We start from the raw sequence: 21,053 nt of genomic DNA on the forward strand, positions 1-21,053 counted from the left end.
TGACCCCTGTGCATCACTAGGCGTGGCCAAAAAATAATTTAAAACATTCCATATAAAAATCAAGTTCAACTAAATTTGCCAGGAAGTGGTATCTCAGTCTCTCCTTCCCTCCTCCTGTTTCTCTCCCTCTCTTCTCTCTCCCCCCCCCAACCCCTCTGTCTTCTCTCTCCTGGGGGGCCACTTTTTGGGGGGTTACTCTTGGTTCTGTGCATGGAGGTTGCTCCTGGTGGTGCTTGGACATGGGGCAGTGGTGTTACCCCAAAGTAACACTTTGGGCTATCTTCCTGGCCGGAAAATTATATCCATTTTCTTTTTTTCTTCAAGTCTGACTTAAATATTTCTTCCTAGATTTTCACATAAAAGATGATCATACTTGAGGCTGGAGAAATGTACAGTGGGTAGGGTGCTTGCTTTACATGGGGCTGACCCGGCTTCAATAGCCAGAACCCCTGAGCCCCACCAAGAGTGATCCCTGAGCACAGAGCCCCGAATATTGCTGGTTATGACCCCAAAACAAAAATAGTCATACTTGGGGCTGGAGCGATAGTACAGGGGATAGATAGAGTGTTTGCCTTGCATGCGGCCTACCTGGGTTCAATCCAAAAAGCAGTAATAATAATCATAGTCGATCCTTTTTCAGCCAAGACTTCTTTGTGGTTTTTACGGATTAGACACATAGCTCCCCGAGACACACTTTTTTAAAAGATAAAACAGTAATATAAGCTTGTCCACAGTGAGGAAGTATCTTCTGATCAGCTATTCTACATACATTATATATTTATTATTAAATCATCTAGGCCTGCAGTAAGATTATAAAGAAGTGACAGTTACTAGCAAACTACATCACCTGTCTTAGGTATCCTTGCATGTTTGTCAGTGAAAGAATATAAAAGCGCAAATAAACACCAGCAATTTATAATCATAGACATATCACTTTAGTTTTATTTCAGCACAAATGGTAAAAGAAAGTAAAATCCCAGAAATCAGTAAAAGGGTATCTTGTCAGAAGATGATATGAAGTGAGTAGTTTGCAAGTCACAGATGTGTCAGAGCTGAACTGGCTGTGATTTTTGTGTATCGGGGATGTTTTGTCTAAACTAATGTTTGATCTAATGTTTCATTACTATTAAATGAGTGCCTGTTGCAGCAGTAGGTTACTAAAGGTGAGTCCAACTTAAGTGAAAACAGTTCCAGCTAGGAAAGGAAACTCAGTGGTAGAGGCTTGTATCGCATGTGTGAAGCTCTAGGGTTCATTCCCAGCAGTGGTGCAGTTTCACTGAGAAGCCTAATGAGGAAGGCCAAAGACAAACCCAAAAGAAAAGTGAACTAATAGCATACGTTTTTATACAATAAAGTGGTAGGCTCGGGTACTCCGCTCAGTTAGAATGTTTTCTTCAAAATAAATACAGGGCTTGGCTGGGTAAGAGGGATGGTGGTCAGTTCCCAGCACTGCATTCAAAAGGTTTCTTTCAAGGTGCTGGAGAGAATACGATGGATAAGGCATTTGCACACGCCAACCCTGTTTCGATCCCTAGCATCCCATATGAATCCCCGAGACTTAACAGGAATAAGCCCCCAACAGAACACCCAAGAACCCCTTCTGTCCCCCTCCCCAAACAAAGGCTCTTTGTATAACTGCCTGAGTTTCGAGGAGCTTGTCTCTGGGGAGAATGCCGAGGAGCTCAAGTGAAGCCCTGCAGTGGGCACTACTCGCCCGCACACTGGCCGGAGAGGCCGGGGAAAGGAAATGATGGGCGCCTGGGGACAGCCGGCACCTGCACACGGAGAAGCCCCAAAGAAGCGGAGACGGAAGTGCTTGTCTCCGTCTCCAAAGAAGCAGTTTCCAGTTTATGGGAAACCAGTGTCAGATGGGAAGCAGCCTGTAGCTCTTTGCCTTCCGAGAGCCTCCCCAGGATGCCCCGCGGAGACACCTCGTGCACAGGGAGAGTGGCGAAGTCAGACACGCTCTTCTGCTTCCAGCAGGCTTAGGAGTGGCAGCAGAGGGCGGGAGAAAGGGAGAAGTTGGGACTTGGGGATCAGAGAACCACACCAGATTAGCAGCTGCTGCAGTGAGCTTAGATCCTTACTATATAGAAGCCGTGGCTCCTGCGTCACCTGAGATTTCACCTGAGGTGCAGGGAGAAACTCGTTTGCCCAGAACAGGTCAGAACAGGCTGGAGGGGGGGAGGGGGTGGGCACAGAGAACAAAGTGGTGCTCTGGTTCGCCTGTCAGTCTCGGTGGCCCAGACGGTGCTCTCCCTCGTCCGAGGACACTCAAGGATCTCCCAAACGCTCCAGGCTGAAGCAGCAAGGCTCACAACCCGGACAGCACCTGCAGGAGCAGACACCTTCTGGAGACTCGTGCCAAACGGTTAGTTTTGTGGAATCTCCAGGCCTACCATGAGTGCCTGTGTGCCAGCTTGTCAGCAAGGGTCGCAACAAGACTGAGCAGAAACTGAGGTATGGGGGTGGTGAGACCCTAGCCCAAGTGGCTAAGCACAGGCCTGACACATATGTAGAAGCCCCAGGGTCCAGCCCCATTCTCCACATAGCTACTCAGCACCAGCACCCAAACACTGCTGGGCCAAAGCACCTCTGCCAGCTCCCCCCTATGCCCCCCCCCATCCGTCCCCATCCCTTGGGGTGCGGTGCCCATAAACTGGCAAGTGACTACTATGGCCCAGTGAGGCGGGGAGGGAGAGCGTAGGCTGCAGGAAGATTCCCACCCCCACAGCTTGGCTCCTGGGCTTCATTTCCTGCATCTCTCCTAATCACCAAAGAGATGTGGTCAGACACCAAGGAGCCAAGGAGGCACCCTGGGGCGGCCTCCGTCTAGGGCTCCTGGAGTCCATCCCATAAGGGAGGGGAGGAGGGCAACCTGCCTGCAGGCTGCTCTGGCTCCCTCCGACCTGGCCACCTGGCTCGCCTCTGCAGGTAGCTGTGAAGAGTCCCGGGCTGGGTGTCTCGTTTTCCTCTGCCACCATGGCAAATGCAACTCATAAAACCGAGTTTTGGGGCCACACCTGGCAGTACTCACACTTAGTCCTAGCAGGCTGAGGGGGCCATATGGGATGCTGAGGATCAGATGCAGATGAGCTACATGCAAGGCACACACCTACCCGCTGTACTATCACTCGGGCCCTAGTGTGTAATAGATACACATTCAGGAGATCATTCTGTGGACTTCCTTTATTAAACAGCCCCACAATTTAATTTTTTTTTCTTTTTTTGAGTCACACCTGGTGATGCACAGGGGTCATTCCTGGCTCTGCACTCAGGAATTACCTCTGACGGTGCTCAGGGGGCCATATAAGATGCTGGGAATCGAACGCGAGTTGGCCACGGGCAAGGCAAACTCCCTCCCCGCTCCAGCCCCCAGTCCCACAATTAAAAAAAAAAAAACATTTTCATAGGTGATACCTGCTTACTGCAGAGCACACACATGCAAAATTTATTGTCAAAACCATGAAATCTGCAGTAAAGTCAAACTGGTACGGCTGATATGCTGACCTGCTTACCTCATTTCGAGACTCAGTGGGTTTTTCTGTGTCCCGGTCAGGTTTGTCTGTTATTTTATTTTCATCTTCATTCTTTTGCAATAGCGATTTCTCCTTCTGGGCTAAGATGCTCTGCTCATTTTCCTCCTGCCGGGAATTGTGACCTGCTGTTTCATGCCTCTCTCTTAGCACCCCATTCTAGGAAAGAAAGCAAATAAATGGGTGTTCAACAGAAGTCCATATTTGACCAAGTAACTCAAACCTCTTATAATTTGTTTTTGGTTGGCTTTTTTTTTTTTTTTTTTTTTTTACCCACACCTGACAAGTGTTCAAGGAATCAGATAGTGCTGGGAATCAGACCTAGGCTCAAACTCTGGCATCCTGCAAGCAACACATGCCCTCAGCATGTGAGCTGTCTCTCAGACCCTCACAAATTCATTCTTTTGGATTTTACGCCACACTCACTAGTGTTCAGGGCTTACTCCTGGCTGCTCAGGGATCACTCCTAGAGGGGCTCAGGGGACCATATGTGGTGCCTTGGACCAAACCCAGGTCTGTGCGTGGAAGGAAAGCCTCTTACCCGCTGTATAATCTCTCTGGCCCCAATAATCCTTTTAGCTTTTTCGCACACATGAGACCCTAAGTTCAATCCCCAGCACATAGAGGGTGGGAAGAAAGGAGGAAGAAAAAGGAAAAGAAAGGAAAGAGAAAGAGAGGAAAGGAAAGGGATGCGCTCAATTTTATATTTGTTTTGTGGCTACACTTCAGTCTCTAAGGCTGCACTTGTTTCCAGTATCAAGCAATTATGAGGGCTAGAGCGACACTACAGGGGGGTCACCATCTTGCACATGGCTCAGTCGCTAGCACCACCATACGATTTCCCTGAGCACTGCCAGGTATGCCCCCCGGCCCCTCCAAAAAGAAAAAAGAATTATGGAATAAGGGTGAGTTTTCTGTCCCATTTTTCTTAACTCATTTTCAGGCTGTTTGATGTGCATGATTTAAATAATGTGCATGTAGAAAGCCTCTGAGCTGCAAAATTGATTCTGTTTAGAAATCAATGTTACCAGCAGGCAGTTTCAATTTACTTTTCTGTTGAAAACTGATCAAGTACCTAAGTTGGAAGAAAACACTGATTCCACAGGCATGAGGCTGGAGCACACGGAAAGCAAGAAGCCTGGGGCTGATCCCCATCACTGCCTGAGCCTCCGAGTAGCATCACCATGGGTAACTTCCCCAAGCACCACTCTGGGGGATGGGTAGATGTAGAACACAGCTGGGTGTGGTCCCCACCTCTTCTCTGTCCCCCAAGACACAGAAATCTGGAAAGTAGTACTACATGGTATTATTGGTTCTTCTTGAAAGGAGTGATAGGGACGAGATAGGTATAAAGAGATGGTCTCACTTTAAAGACTTTCTCTTTTGTCTATTTTACAACAATTATTCTCTGAGGTGCTAGGAATTGAACCTAGGTTCTCACATGCAAGGCAAATGCTGTGAGCTACATCTTCAGCATAAATAAATGTGTAAATGTATTCTGAAAAAATTAATGTTACTCTCATCATTATATTCTCCATTTTCAACTTGCTTATTTACCCAGATGTTTTTCTACCATTTAATTTACTGTTAACTGAGTGGACTAACACACCGAAATGTCTAGAAGTTTTCTGAACACTGAATTCATTACCATTACTGTATATGATAGACAGTGATATTCCAACTGTGCTAGTAAAAGCTCCCTGTGTAACTTCCCCTGTCCTTTAAACACCAGGCATTCTCACACTCTTTCAAATAATCCCTTTTTGTTGTTTTGGTTTGGGGCACCGTCCAGCAGTGCTCCTGGCTCTGTGCTCAGGAATCACTCCTGGAAGGCCTGGGGGATCATATGGGGTGCCAGTGTATTGAATCTAGGTCAGCTACCTCCGAGGCAAGTGCCTTACCTGCTGTGCCATTAGCCCTATTTTTTATTTTTACTTTCTTTAATTCTGGGGCAAAGCCCAGCAGTGCACAAGGGCTACTCGCTGCCCTGTGCTTGTGGGCTGGGGAACCATGCAGTTCCAGGAACCAAATTTGGGGTGCCTGCACACAAAGTATATGCTCAGCCCGTTGCATTCTCTCTCCAGCCCACAAAGAATTGGTCTTTAATTTTTCTTTTCCAGCAATATAGCACAATGGACTAAAACTCAAGGACAGTGCTACCACTGCCTTCCCATCCACCATCACTGACACTGACAGTTGCAGAGACACATGGGCTGGAGCAATAGTACAGCGGAGAGCTGGGTTTGATCCCCAGTGCCACACACCTGTTAGCTGCCAGGAGTGATCCCTGAGCACAGAGCCAGGTGTCAGCCCAAGAACTGCCAGGTGTGGCCCCCAAGGGGGGGAGGGGAAAGACACACAAAATAAGCTGTGCTTAAGAAAATGAAAACCCACAGATTCCACTGAAAGGAGAGAAGCTGCAAGAGCAGAGAAAGGACTGGTGATCGGCTGGCATGGCCTACTTGCCTCTGTCCACTGTACTGGAACTCAGCCTTGGAGACCTGCACATTGCTCTTGCCCCCTGCCTCAGTCTCTCCATCTGTGCACTTCACCCCAACAATCCGACTCCTACTTGCCCACCCTCTCATCTCTGCTATCTACTAAGACATTTGCTTTCATTAAAAAAAAAAAAAATGGTGACCCAGCAATACCACTGCTGGGAATATATCCCAGAGAGGAAAAAAAGTATAATCGAAATGACATCTGCACATGTATGTTCATCGCAGCACTGTTTACAATAGCCAGAATCTGGAAAAAACCCGAATGCCCTAGAACGGATGAGTGGTTGAGGAAACTTTGGTACATCTATACAATGGAATACTAGGCAGCTGTTAGAAAAAAGGAGGTCATGAATTTTGTACTTAAGTGGATCGGCATGAAAAGTTTCATGCTAAGTGAAATGAGTCAGAAAGAGAGAGACAGACATAGAAAGATTGCACTCATCTATGGCATATAGAATAACAGAGTGGGAGACTAACACTCAAGAATTGTAGAAATAAGTACCAGGAGGTTGACTCCATGGCTTGGAGGCTGACCTCACATTCTGAGGAAGGGGCAACTCAGAGAAGGGATCACCAACTATAATGTAGTCGAAGGCCATGTGGGGGAAGGGAGTTGTGGGCTGAATGAGGGCTAGAGACTGAGCACAGTGGCCACTCAACACCTTTATTGCAAACCTCAACAGCTAATTAGAGAGAGAGAACAGAAGGGAATGCCCTGCCACAGTGGCAGGGTGGGGTGGGGGGAGATGGGATTGGGGAGGGTGGGAGGGATGCTGGGTTTACTGGTGGTGGAGAATGGGCACTGGTGAAGGGATGGGTTCCCGAACTTTGTATGAGGGAAGCATAAGCACAAAAGTGTATAAATCTGTAACTGTACCCTCACGGTGGTTCACTAATTAAAAATAAATAAATTTAAAAAAATACAGGGGCTGGAGCAATAGCACAGCAGGTAGGGCGGTTGCCTTGCACGCGGCCAACCCGAGTTCGATTCCCAGCATCCCATATGGTCCCCTGAGCACCGCCAGGGGTAATTCCTGAGTGAAGAGCCAGGAGCAACCCCTGTGCATCGCCGGGTGTGACCCAAAAAGCAAAAAAAAAAAAAAAAAAACAAACAGAAATCCAAAACCATGCGGCCGCTAGTGTGGCTGCTCGACCTCATATCTCTTCATTCGCAGCAATGGAAAACAAATTATCAAATGCTTCCTTTTCAGCAGGTCCGATTTTAGGGGGGAGAAACTCCAAACAATAATAGTGAGTTTTTTGTTTAAATATTGAATGTAATCAAAGTAAAGTGAAAGTAAAGTGAAATTTATCAGTTACACAGGCGGGGTGGGGGCTGGGGAGGTGGGGGCGGTGGGGGAGAGGTATACTGGGGTTCTTGGTGGTGGAATATGTGCACTGGTGAAGGGATGGGTGTTCGAGCATTGTATAACTGAGACTTAAACCTGAAAGCTTTGTAACTTTCCACATGGTGATTCAATAAAAGAATAAATTTTTTTAAAAATGGGGGAGGGGGCCACAGGCAGTTTGGGCCACACCTGGCAGTGCTCAGAGGCTGGTTCTGCATTCCAGGTTTCTCCTAGTGAGCTTGGGGAACCATATGGTACCTGGGACTGAACCCCGACAGGCATGTGCAAGGCAAGCTCCTTCTCCAACTGGGTCATTTTCATCTGTGCACTATGACACTGACACCTCCCATCTCAAAAGCCCTGTCGCAATAAAATCTAAAAAAAAAAAAAAAAAGCCCTGTCGCTTGGTCCCACATCACTCTTTAGCTTTCAGCCCATTTTCCTGCTACCCTTTGGTGCAACCCCCTGCAGAAAGGGCTGGAGGAAGAATCCAGAGTTGGGGCAGTTGCTTTGCAAGCTGATGTGATTCCCAACACTACCAGGTCCCCTGAGCAGGGCTGGGAGTACGCTCTCCCCCATCAGTGCTTGGTGCAGTCCAAAACTTGTCCCTCTCCCCAAACACAGTCCCCAGAGTCCTCTGGGCCATCCTACCAACCAATGACCGGGCTCGGCAGGGTTTCCCAAGTGAGTGCTTTGCAGTCGGCATTTCCCCTGGCTGGGGTCTTCGGCAGCCGTCCGGTTCTCCCTGTTCTCCCACTTCCCCCTTTCCTTCCCCGTTTTCTACAGTCCTGTAAAAGCGACTGTTTTCTCGCTTCTACACATAGCAGGGCCCCAGGCGGCAGCCCCAGGGCCCCTTGGGTCTCTCTCAGCTCACTGGCTGATTCCCACCGTAGCACTGAGCACCCGCTGATGGACCAGCATGTGAGTTCCTGCGCTATCTTCTGCTGCCGCCCCCAGAGCCTGGCACCAGGGACAGGTGCCGTAAACTCCTGAACATGACGGCCTGAGATGGGAGAGATACAACCTCCCGTGGGTTAGATGGCCTCGCTCCTGCACACGCACACAGGGATGCCTGACTGAAGGTGGGGAAGCCAGGGGAGAGGTGACTGGTCACAGCGCAGTTTCATCTGTTAAACCTGTTAAAGCTGGGACCGGAGCAATAGTACAGCAGGTAGGGCATTTGTCTTGCATGGGTTCCATCCCCACTATTCAATATAATTCCCTGATCACCGACACGAGTGATTTCTGAGTGCAGAGCCACGAGTAACCTCTGAGTATCACCCCAGGTGTGACCAAAAAAGCCATGAACAAACAAAAGCCTGTTAAATCCAAATTCTGGATGGATTCATGACCTCTCTTTTATATTTTTTATTCCTCTGGTTTTGGGGCCACACCTGGCAATACTCGGGGCCTAGATTCAGAAATTACTCCTGGCGATGCTCAAGGAACCGTATGGGATGCTGGAGATCAAACCCAGGTTGGCTTTGTGCAAGGCAAGTGCCCTACCTGCTGGACTGTCGCTCCTGCCCCTGGATTCATGATCTCTTAGGAGTAGCAACAGTAACAACCCCCAAGCACTGAGCCAGGATGAGCACTGAAGCCCCATGGCCCTGTGGCTCTGTCTGTGGCCCCAAAACAAAAAGTAAAGACAGGAGGTGGGCAGCAGAAACCTAAGACTAAAAATTCTATAATAACGGATCCTATCATTATATAAAAAAAAGTCTGTTAAATATATAAACTATTAAAGGAGGGAAAAAATTTCACCATAACACGGGGAAGTTTATTACAGAAACAGAATGATGAAATTAGAAAATCATTCACGAAGTGCAAACTAAGGAGAGTGAACATGTGATATTTAGAGCCCTAATCCTAACCCTATCCCTAACTTAGTCAAATCAAGGCATTCTGAACCTAACAAACACAATTTCACTGCTGAACCCCGACCCTCTCCCTAACAATGAACTAACAATCACTGGATCCCAATTCTGATGCTATTCCTAACAACAATGCTAATCCAAAACTTAAATGTAACTTTGCTTTTCTTTGGGGGCCACACCCAGGGTGCTCAGTGGCTGTTCCTGGCTCAGTGCTCGGGAGGACATATGGTGCTGGGGACGAACTCCAAGTCTTTGGCATGAAGAGCATGCCTCCTAGCTGTCAAACCATGACATCTAACTGTGACCCTAACCCAAACACTAATCTTAATCTCACACTTAGCCTAAGGGGGGGCAGAGAGAGAGGAGGGGGGAATTTCGATGCTTATCAAGACACTGAAATAGTTTCAACCACTGTAGATATGGCTCTATGTTGATTCCAGCACTGCAAACTAAACAACTAGCCTCAAAGTATCACCTGCTGGATGACTTGTTACTTATAACAAGAACCTTGTAAAACAAGAGACCAGGGGTTGAAATCTACCATCACAGTCTGGAGATTCATCAGCCATGGAGGGCATGAGTATAAAGCACACCTCTCCTGTGGGATTCCTATTCCCAAGTTACAATGTTGCTGTCATGTAGGGACATGGAAGACGCAGGAGACAGAACAGTGGTCAGGACCGCTTGCTCTATCTCTGTTGGGACTCCAGTTCAAACATTGGCACCGCAAGGCCCCCAGAATACTGGCTGCCTCTGGCACTGCCAAGCCCGAGCCCAGTGCTGGTGCTGACCAGTGAATCCACCGCCCAGCCGGGGTGGCCGCAGACCCCTCCGGGCACTGCCTGGGAACTGCATCCACACAAAAGGACACAAAAAAATAAACTGGCCACTGTTTTATAAAATAACCAATACACTTCTGAAACATAAAGGTCACAAAATACCAAGCCTGGAGGACACTTCCAGATTCAAGACGGCTGAAGAGATCTGCCCACTGCGTGTAGGATACCCGGGTCAGCAGGTCAGAGTCTGAGCCGAGTGGGCTGTGGTGGGAATAGTTGCATCTCGAGGGCCACAGATTCAATCTCAACACGGACAGATCAGATCTGTGTTTCTCAAACAGCTCACCCCAGGGGCCACAGTGAAAATCCTAAGTGGGGAGCCCCAGCCAAAGGCAAGGGTGAAGGTGCCTGCCTGACACGTGGCTAGCCCTGCTCCCATCCCCAGCACCGCCCAGAGTGACTGACCCTTGAGCGGAGGCAGGATAAGCCCTGAGATCTTCGGGTGTGACCCCCAAACCAGAATCAGTTAAATGGGGTGAAATGTTTACAATATATAAGTCTGAGTAAAGATTACTATTCTTGCATTTTTTGGGGGGAAGGGTGCTCGGGGAGCCACACCTTGCAGTGCTCAAAGCTTAATCCTGGCTCTGCACTCAGGGATAACTCCTGGGAAGGCTCAGGGGCCATATGGGATATTGGGAAAGAACCAGGTGAGCTGCATGCAAGATAAACATCGTACCTGCTGTACTCAGGTCCATCCTATTCTTCTAACTAAACTACATCTAACTAAAAAGTTACCTTAAAATTAATTAACTTTGGCCAACATAACAGCAGAGGATTACCCCAGAACTAGTTTTTCACTGGATTTTCTTTCAACACAGATTTCCCCTAAAGTGTATAGTTTTTATTTATTTTATTTATTTTTTTGCTTTTTGGGTCACATCCAGCAATGCTTGGGGTTACTCCCGCTCTATACTCAGGGATCACTCCCGGCAGTGCTTGAGGGACTGCCTCAAGCCACATGCACATATGGGATGCCAGGGATCCAACCGAGGTTGGCCACATGCAAAGCAAACGCCCTACCCGCTGTACTATCACTCCAGCCCATAAATTTATTTTTAAAGATTTTTTTACCTCTTCTTTCTCAACATTTATATTTCTCCCCCTGCCCATTTTTTAAAAAATGGTTTGGGGGGCTACAGTGACTTGTGCTTGGGAGCTACTCCTGGCTCAGTTTCTGGAGGTCACTCCCGGTGGAGCCCAGGGGACCATGTGATGCTGGGGGTCAAACCCAGGCAAAGCATGGGCAAGGCCTGCCAGCCCTTCCTTCTGCCTCACTTCCCCGTCTCGTCGTACTCCTTTCATCACACCAGCGGAACAGTGTGCAGTGGTAGTGGCGATGCCTGATGTTGAAACCCTTATGCTCCATCATCCCTCCACTCTAACAGCAGCCTCGGGGCCTGACTCCCACTCCGACCTTCCCTCCTGGAGCCAGCGCAGGGCACAGCTACCAAGGGCTCCTTGCCTCTGCCCTCCACCTCAGACACAACAGCAGCTGTGTCCTGTGTACTGACCAATGGGCTGTCGACCAGAGGTTCCCAACCTCCTCCAGACAGTTCAGTAACTCACTCGAGCATCTGCTAGAGTTTCGGGGGGGCGAATACAGGATTACTGACTTATTTTAACTTCTGGGGGCCGTTTGGGGCCGTACGCAGCCAGTGGTATGCGGAGGCTCGTGTTCCTGGTTCTTGACTGGGTGTTGTGCCCAGAAGACAGCAGTCGAACCTGAGCCTCCAGCATGCAAAAAGCCAGCCTCATTCACTGAGCTCTCCCCCACAGCCCTTATGTGTGTGTGTGTGTGTGTGTGTGTGTGTGTGTGTGTGTGTGTGTGTGTGTGTGTGTGTGTGTGTGTGTGTGTGTGTGTGGTGGGGGTATCACATGATGCAGTGCTCAGGGCTTACTCCTGGCTCTACTCAGGGAGCATGCCTGGAAGTGTTCTGGGACCACATGAGGTGCCAGGGATAGAACCTGGGTCTGGTCCCCACCCGTCAGCACCCGACCCACTGTGCTATCTCTCCAGCCTCCTGCCAGTTCACTTTAAAAGGCTGCAGCAAAGGACCAGCCCGCTTTGGGAAGGTGGGAGCTCCCCATCCATGCAAGGCAGGCTCTCAGCTCTCAACCCCCACACTGTCAGTGCTCCCAACCCCATCCTTTTCAGTTCTGGGGAGGCAGACCCAACAGGACTTCCAGGGTTTTTATGGAAGTTCCCATAAAAGGCATGGCTGGTGCTTCAAAAGCCACATTCATTCTCTCACCGCCCCACTGGGGTTGGTGGTGGGGTTGAAACCTCCCTTGCTCGCTTCCCCTGTCCTCATTCTTTGGGGCTTTCCAAGTCACCTCCTTAACACAAACCAGGTGTGGTTGCAAGGTTTTTGGTTTTGGGGCCACACCCTGTAGTACTAAGGGCTTACTCCTTGTTCTGCACACAGCAATCAGTCCAGGAGGGCTTAGGGGATGATACAGGGGACAGAGATTGAACCCCGGTTGGCCAAGTGCAAGGTAAGCGCCCTGCCCGCTGTACTCTCTCTCCAGCCTTGCATTCTTTCATTCTTTCCTTTAAAAAAAAATAATAAAATAACAAGACATGTGGGACTGGGAGCAGCCTCAGAGGGCTGAAGCACTTGGGTTTTTTTTGTTTCTTTGTCTTTGTTTTTAGGACTCACCCACTGACCTGGTGATGCTCTGGTGATTATAAGGATACTTGAAAATCAGACTCAGCTCATCCTTCCATCCTTCCATGTGCAAAGCAGACGCTCTCCTGGCTGTACCATGGGCTCAGGCTCAGGCTCTATGCAGCACACGTTTTACAAGTGGGCCCTCCCCAGGCTCTATACACAGCACCACATCATGCCCCATGCCCGGCTGGGAGTGCTCCCCTCCCCCCAATAAAAGGAAACCACCTTTGTTTCATGGTTCTGGAACTATTTGAGGAACTATTTGAGTAACTATTTGAATAACCAGGAAAAAGACAGAGTAGTATCACACACGTTCCCATGGCTCCTGCTGGGAGGAAATACCCAAGTCTTTAGGAAAAGGGGGTGAAGGCTTAATGAAGAGCAAGATCACAGTGCTCCCCACAGGCTTCTTTTGCTCTTGAGTTTCCTGGGAACACATGGTGGAGGGTGGGAGAGGAAGGAAACAGTGCTGTGGAACCATGTGGTGCTGAGACTGAACCGTGACGCCGGATTACAAAGCGCCCTAACCCCTCTGAGTACCCCATCCCCCACCCTAGTGGGGATATGTGTCATCTGTCACATGGACTTCTGTTGGGATTTAACCATTTGCCAGTGACTCACCCGATCAGGACTGTTGTAAAAAATTGAGGGGGGTCAGCGAGATCATTCTAAGGGCTAGTGGATCTGCTTTGTAAGCTGGGGGGTCTGGGTTCAGTCCTTGGCATTGTTAATAATTTCCTGAGCACTGCTGGGTGCAACCCTTGCGCAGTGAACCTTGCATGAGTAGCCCCTGAGCATGGCACAAAAACAAAATAAAAACGCAACGCATTTGCAACAAGCAGAGTCAAGTAGAAATACTCACTACACTGGTGAGCTGAGAACGTGGAGGAGAGCAAAGGCAGCCAGAACTAAGGAGGGCAGAAGTGAGGCACAGCAGGAAGTCAGGGCCTGCAATGGCTCAGATTCCAGAAGTATGGAGGAACGGTTGGTTGTGCTGAGCACTTACAAGTTACACAAGATACGGGCAGCAAAGCACCCACAGGATTTGGCAACCAGAAAGCCGCAGGCAGACAGAATCAAAGGAAAACCGCCCTGAGACTCTGACTGTATAACTGAGATTATCAAACGGGACAGGGGAAGTGACTGACAAGGGTAGAGGTGGACCATGGTGTGTGGGGCTGAGACATCGGCACAGTGATGGGTGCGTTGGCTGTGGCATGGGGTGGTAACACTGCCCCCTGCCCCCGCATTACTGCAATTAAATTGATATATAAAATATATATATGGTAATAGTGGGTAGAATGAAAAATGGAAGGAAGAAGGGAGGAAAGGTGGGAGGAAGGAAGGAGGGGGGAAGGAAGGAGGAAAGAAGGGAGGAAGGAGAGAAGGAGGGAGGGAGGGAGAAAGGAAGGGAAGGAGGGAAGGAAGGATATAAGGAGGAAGGGAGGGAGGCAAGCGGGAAGGAGGAAGGGAGGGAAGAGTGAGCTGTTAGGGGCCTTTGAAAGCAATTCCGGTAGAAGGCAAACAATAGTATTCTAGCAGGAGAAGACACAAGGAGAACAGCTGAGGATGCATCCGTTGGGCCTGGCTCTTTCCTCATCTGCATCCTGCTAAGAAAGTTGGTGAGAGATGGCAAATTCCCTGGGGCTGGAGTGATGGTACAGCGGGTAGCGCATTTGCCATGTACATGGCTGACCTGGGTTCAATTCCCAGCATTTCAATCATATGGTCCCCCGAGCACAACCAGAAGTGACCCCTGAGCACTGCAGGGTCTGACCCAACCCCACTTCCACACCCGCAAAAAAGTAAGAGACGGCAAATCCGCAAGCACATCCCTATGTTGAGTGGGCTTCAATCATGCCCTTGGGGACTTGCCCTGAGGCACCAGGCCCTGGGCACACACAGGCACCAGGCCCCACCAAACTGTCTGTACCCCAGGAGGAAGAATCCACCCTCACCAGCTCCTCTTGGGTTTGTCCAGAAAAACGTCGTGAGGATGAAGATTCGCCAAACAAGCCTTGTGCACTGGCTGCCTGTGTAGCTGTCACTGCTGTAAAGGCGGCTGAGAAGTGAACTAATGGCATGGTACAATGACAAAATCACACCAAGAAAGGAGGGGCTGGAGCCTTGCTGCCGAAGAGGTTTTAGAGGCTGTCTGGGCTAGGGAGACGGCACAGAGGTGTCTAATTCTTGGTACACACAAACTCCACAAAGTGCACAGCTCCTGAGCTCTGTGAGGTGTGCCCCCACTCCTTCCCTCTGAACAAACAAATACTGAACATTAAAGTGGCTGTAAAATATGTCCGCGAGTTATTTGGCATTCTAGGCTTTGAGGCGGGGATCTGATGCCCCTGCCCTGGGAATGGGGCTAAACTAAAGAATTGCGGCTCCGAGGGGCCCTGGAACAAAAAAGGAACAGAACAAACATTTCAGAGCAAGTCATTTTTTGTTTGTTTGGGAGCCACATCCAGTTGTGCTCAGGGTTTACTCCCAGCTTTGTCCTCAGGGGTCCCTCCTGCTGGCACTTGGGGGACCATATGTGACTCAGGGGAGCAAACCCAGAGCAGCCACATGCAGGGCAAGCACTCTACTGGCTGTACTTACTCTTTAGCCCCAGAGCACTTTTTAAAAAATTTGTTTTGTTCTGCAGTCACACCGGGCAGTGCTCAGGGTTTACTTCTGGGCTTGGGGGGACTATATGGGATGACGGGGATTGAACGTGGACTGGCAGCGTGCAAGGCAAATGCCCTATCCACAATACTATGGCTCCAGCTCTTGACCCTGTTAAGGAGAGGACAGCTGCAAAGGGGGGAGGGAAGGGGAGGGGAAGCGATAGAACAGAGGGGAGGGCGTTTGCCTTGCATGAGGCCGAACCGGGTTTGATCCCCGGCATCCCAATCCCTGGCAACCCATATGGTCCTCGAACACCGCCAGGAATATTACTAAGTGCAGAGCCAGGAGTAAACCCTGAGAATCACTGGGTGTAACCAAAAAAGAAAAAAATAAAGAAGGTAAGAGGGGATGGATTCCAGATTACAAGCGGCAGGACTTGACTGTTTTAGTTTCTGAGCCACACCTGGCTTTGCTCAGGGCTTGCTCCTGGCAGTGCTCACTCCTGGTGAGACTCGGATGCCAAGGACCCAGGTCAGACTCAGGCAAGATCAGCACCACTGGGCTATCTCCCCAGCCCTGAGACTGTTCTTTTTTTTTTTTTTTCTTTTTGGGTCACACCCAGCGATGCACAGGGGTAATTCCTGGCTCTGCAGGAGTAATTCCTGAGTGCAGAGCCAGGAATAATCCCTGTGCATCGCTGGGTGTGACCCAATTACTCCTGGCGGTGCTGGGGACAATATGGGATGCTGGGAATCGAACCCAAGTTGGCCACATGCAAGGCAAACACCCTACCCGCTGTGCTGTCACTCCAGCCCCGAGACTGACTTTTTGAAAGAATAAAATAACTTATTTCAAGACAAGGTGTTTGCAAGAGTAAGTCCGAGGACTCTGACAGCTGAAAGAGTGATGCTGTCTTACTGACAGGGGTCTAGGGTCCTCATAGGGCTGGTGGCCAGCAGGCTGCCCAGTGGTGCGTAGGATCCAACCCAGAGCCCTGAGCCCACCTGGCAGACACTACACCCCTCTGGGCCCTGCAGTTCCATTTTTGATGGGCATTTATTTATTTATTTATTTATTTATTTATTTATTTATTTATAATAAGAATAAATCAACCAGACCGGACACAGGCTCAGGTGTGCATGCAGCTGATCTCAGTCAGATTCTGGGCACCCCATACGGTCCCCTGAGCAGAGAGGCAGGGGCAGTACTTGAACGCTGTGAGGTGTGCCCCAACACAATAGTTCAGCAGGTATGGCACTTGCCTTGCACAGTTCCATCCCCAGCATCCTGTATGGTTCCCCGAGCACTGCCAGGAGTAATTCCTGAGTGCAGAGCCAGGATAACACCTGAACACTGACAGGTGTGATCCCACAACCAGAAAAGGAAAAAAAAACAAAAAACTGTGGCTCACAGAAAGAAGGTCCCGTGGAAGGCAGGGGCTTCTGTGGCGGGAACTCTTGGAAGGGGGCCGGCCATGGTGACACTGTCAGATGACAGCAACTCAACCAGCCTCTGAGCTTGTACCTCTGAAATTCCAAACTAGAAATAGAACAATCTAGAGAAGATACTTCAGGATCGGGGCTAGAAAGATAGTACAGTGGATAACGCACTTGCCTTGAATGCATTTGACTTGGGTTCGATCCCCGGCACCCTACATGGTCCCCTGAACACCAGCAGGAGTGATCCTACATGAAGAGTCAAGAGTAACCCCTGAGGAGCTGGAGCGATAGCACAGCGGGTAGGGCGTTTGCCTTGCATGCGGCCGACCTGGGTTCTAATCCCAGCATCCCATATGGTCCCCTGAGCACCGCCAGGGGTAATTCCTGAGTGAAGAGCCAGGAGTAACCCCTGCGCATCGCCGGGTGTGACCCCCCCCCCCAAAAAAAAGAGTAATCCCTGAGCATCGCCATGTGTGGCCCCCTCCCCCCAAAACAAATCAAAACAAAAAACACTTCAGGATTTCTGGCCCATGGATGCTACAGAATATTAAGCTTATAAATTGTGTAAAGTTTATATTAAATTTCAGGACATTTTGTTATGCCCACTGGATAATAAACACACACATTTGAAAGGAGCTTCTCTTTTTTTTCATCTCTTTATTGTATCATCTCTCCAGCATTTTGCAGCAATATACATGATTCCTGAGGTTCCTTTAAAAATAAAAACCCGGATCTTGATGGGGTTGAGCAGATGGCTCCCCTGGGCTGGGGGTAGGCTTTGCATGAGGGAGGCCTGGGTTTGATTTTGTCTGCTAGAGGAATATTTCTGTTTTTTGGTTTGGGCCATACCTGACAATGCTCAGGGGTTACTCCTGGCAATCCTCAGGGACCATACGGGATGCCAAGGGACCAAACCCAGGCACGGGTGCCTTATCTGCTGTACTACCACTCCGGTCGGTTGCTTGTTGGGAAGTCTTGTGGGAAATCAGCATTATGACATGAGTCACTCCTGGCAGTGCTGGCGATGGAGCAGAGGGAGTGAGGAAGGGTGGCAGGGAGGGAGGGAGGGAGGGAGGCAGGCTGGGCTATGACTCTGGCCCCACAGTCTCTTTAGAAAGCGGCAAGGGCCTATAGCACTGGAAATGTCACCTGCATGGCAAGGGGCTACAGCAGTCCCGACCTGGACAGCTCAGGTCCCAAACTGGCTGAATGAAAATCCCATTTCTCCCAGCTGTGTGACCGTGACCCTCAGTCTCCCAGACGGGGAAATGAGGATGCTATTTTCTAACTCACATTTTTAAGGAATTTTGTTGTGGAAAAAAAAAGCACCTCATACATATTAAAATGCTACGGAGCTATTAATTACTACTTTTTCTACTGCTCTCGGGGTCTGAGGAGTTGTAATTAATGACTAACCGCTGACAGCCTGATCAGAATGTCCAGGAAGAGCCATACCAGCATGGTAAGCCGTAATTACCATCTCTTCATGCTCTTCCTGTTCTCCACAATGCCACATGGAGACAGGATGGATTTTACAAGCACGACTGTACAGAGCAGAGAGTCACAGACCGTCGTCCGTGGTCTTTGTTTTGTTTGGAGGGGTCATGCTCCAGGTGCTCAGGGATTACTCCTGGCTCTGTGCTCAGGGCTCACTCCTGGCTCTGTGCTCAGGGATCCCTCCGGATGGTACTCAGGGAACCAGACATGATGCTGGGAATTGAACCTAGGCCTGCTGTGAGCAAGCAAAGTGCCTTAACCCCTGTGCTATCTGTCTGGCCTGAGGACCATGTTCTTAAAGAATGGGTAAGTTGAACCCATCGTTACGTTACTTTTTATTTGCTTGTGGGTTGTCTTGTAGGCAGGTGGAAGTAAGGAAGGAGGGAGGGAGAAAGGAAGGGAGGGAGGGAGGGAGGGAGGATGGGAGTGAGGAAGAAAGGAAGGAAAAAAGGAGGGAAGGAGAGAGGGAGGGAGGAAGGGGGGAAAGGGGAAGGGAGGAAGAAAAGAAGGAAGGAAGGGAGGGAGGGAAGGATGGAGGGATGGAGGGACTGAGGGACGGAGGGAGGAAGGAAAGAAGCAAAGAAGGAAGGAAGGAAGGAAGGAAGGAAGGAAGGAAGGAAGGAAGGAAGGAAGGAAGGAAGGAAGGAAGGAAGGAAGGAAGGGAGGGAGGCAGGCTCATTTTGTCTTAAGAAGCTGCTATAGGGGCTGGAGCGATAGCACAGCGGGTAGGGCATTTGCCTTGCACATGGCCGACCCGGGTTCGATTCCCAGCATCCCATATGGTCCCCTGAGCACCGCCAGGAGTAATTCCTGAGTGCAGAGCCAGGAGTAACCCCTGTACATCGCCGGATGTGACCCAAAAAAAAGCAAAAAAAAAAAGAAACTGCTATAAACTTGTGAGCCGAAGCACTTAATCACAACGAAAATCCTGGCGACAGAACTGACATCTGCTAGAAAGACCCTGGCCACCACAGCCCCCTCCTGGGCACCTCCATCCTCCACACAGACCCAGCACCTACTTGGGGGGCGGGGCGGGGGGGGGTCTCTTCTCGCCCACTGGCATCTATCTCTGAGCCCTGCAGCCTTGTAGACCTTTTCTGGGTCACGCGTCCTACTCCAGCACAAGGCTCACGGCCTCCTCCTCCTTCCCCAGCTGGGATCTGCTCAGACACAGGGGGGAGGGGAGGCGCAGAGAGAGCAGAGCTCAGGAAACTGGTGCCTGCTTCTCACACCGTCTGGGGCCGTGGGATGGGCCTGGGAACTGCCCGCCTCGCACGGGGCCTTTCACTCACTCCTGGGCGGGAGGAAGAGCTGGGCCAGGCTCTGACCTTCAGGTTCCGACAGACCTTCAAAGACAAAGAACAGTGGGGTGCCGACCAGGAGGGTGACATCAGAGGCAGCCGGGGGAAAGGCCCAAGAATTCTGGGGGCCCGGCTCTTGGCCAGAGGCAGGAGGCAGATAAAGAGAGACTATGTCTGGTTTGGCCCGGGAGGATTTTAATAGCAGCTCAAGGTAATTATAGCTCCCATTTATTGAGCACTTGCCGTGGGCCAGGTGCCACTTAAATGATCTCACCAAGGCTGCACGGCCTCCCTATAAAGGTAGGCAGTGCTATTATCTACTTTTATAGAAGAGGCACAGAGAGGTTAAGCAACTTGCCTTCGGTCACACCGCCAGGAAGAGACAGACCAGGAAATGCCTGCAGGCATGTCCACTTCAGAAGACTTGTCGGCACAGACCCGGTCACGGTGGGTCTCTCCAGACACAAGTGCGCACCCCAGGCGCTGCTCTGCTGGCTGGTTCCACACGGGTTCAGCAGTGGGGGGCAGAAGGGACGCCAGGGCACGGCACGGGTGCCTGTGACCGAGGAGGGCAGAGTTCCCGGGAGCGGGGCGCTGGCACCGTCAGCCCAATCTCTCCACCCCAGCCGCTGCGCAGGGGGATTCTGCTCGGGGGATGCAGGGGGGTCCCTCGCTTCACCCCGACTCTCACCCCGACTCTCTCGACTCTCTCCGAGCACAGGGGTAAGCAGGATGGGGGAGGGTGGTAACTGCAGGGACAAAACAACACTTTCTCAGCCCAGCTGCTGGCCACGCCCAGGGTGAGGGAGGGTCTTGCGCAGTAGAACGGGGGAGGGGGGCGGGGGGTGGGCAGGGTTGGCTCCCGGGCACTGCATGCACCCAGCCTGCTGGGTACTGCCCGGGAGGTCCCCAAACACCACGGGGTGTGGCCCAGACAGGAAGAGAACCATGCTGACTTTGACTTAAACGGGGGAGTTCTTCTCTCTCGGGGCTCACCTGCAAGCTGGTGCCGGGGGACTGTGAGGGCGAGAGCAAGAGTGTAGCCAGCCTGGGCTTTTCTCCTCTGTAAGTCCCATGCCAAGAGCGACCAAAGTCAGAAGAAAAGATGCCTGGGATGTGTTGCCCAGTACCCAGGGGAGTGGACAGGGAGCGACACACAGACCCACAGCCAGGAGCCGGGGACTGGAGACGGCGGGGCGGGCGCGAGGACGGTGGGGGAGGGGCTTACTTGGCTCGCTGGAGCCCCACTCGGGTTCAATCCCCGGCACCACTTAGGCTCCTATGAGCACTGGCAGGAGTGACGCCGAGCACTGCAAGGTACGGCCTTCAAACGAGCAGACAAAAGAAGCTGAAGACGGGGCGGGGCTTCTGTTACCTCCTCTCCATTTCTGCGCTTGGAATCATGCTTGTACGTGGTGCTAAGGAT

General features: G+C 50.6%; 1 protein-coding gene across 1 annotated transcript in view; it reads right to left on the minus strand.

Annotated features, from left to right (window-relative positions):
* Nucleotides 1-192: 192 nt before the first annotated feature.
* LOC101542564 (NFE2 like bZIP transcription factor 3) overlaps nt 193-21,053 on the minus strand; it is a 34,245-nt gene continuing 13,384 nt past the window's right edge. Inside the window, exons 3-4 of the mRNA XM_055128637.1 lie at nt 3,519-3,695; nt 193-2,332 (exon numbers count right to left, since the gene is read on the minus strand). Coding sequence (XP_054984612.1) covers nt 2,315-2,332; nt 3,519-3,695 — 195 coding nt within the window. The 3' untranslated portion in view covers nt 193-2,314. The remainder of the gene's footprint in view (nt 2,333-3,518; nt 3,696-21,053) is intronic.

This window comes from Sorex araneus, chromosome 1, assembly GCF_027595985.1.
Source record: "Sorex araneus isolate mSorAra2 chromosome 1, mSorAra2.pri, whole genome shotgun sequence".
In the NCBI taxonomy this organism is placed as follows: Eukaryota; Metazoa; Chordata; class Mammalia; order Eulipotyphla; family Soricidae; genus Sorex; species Sorex araneus.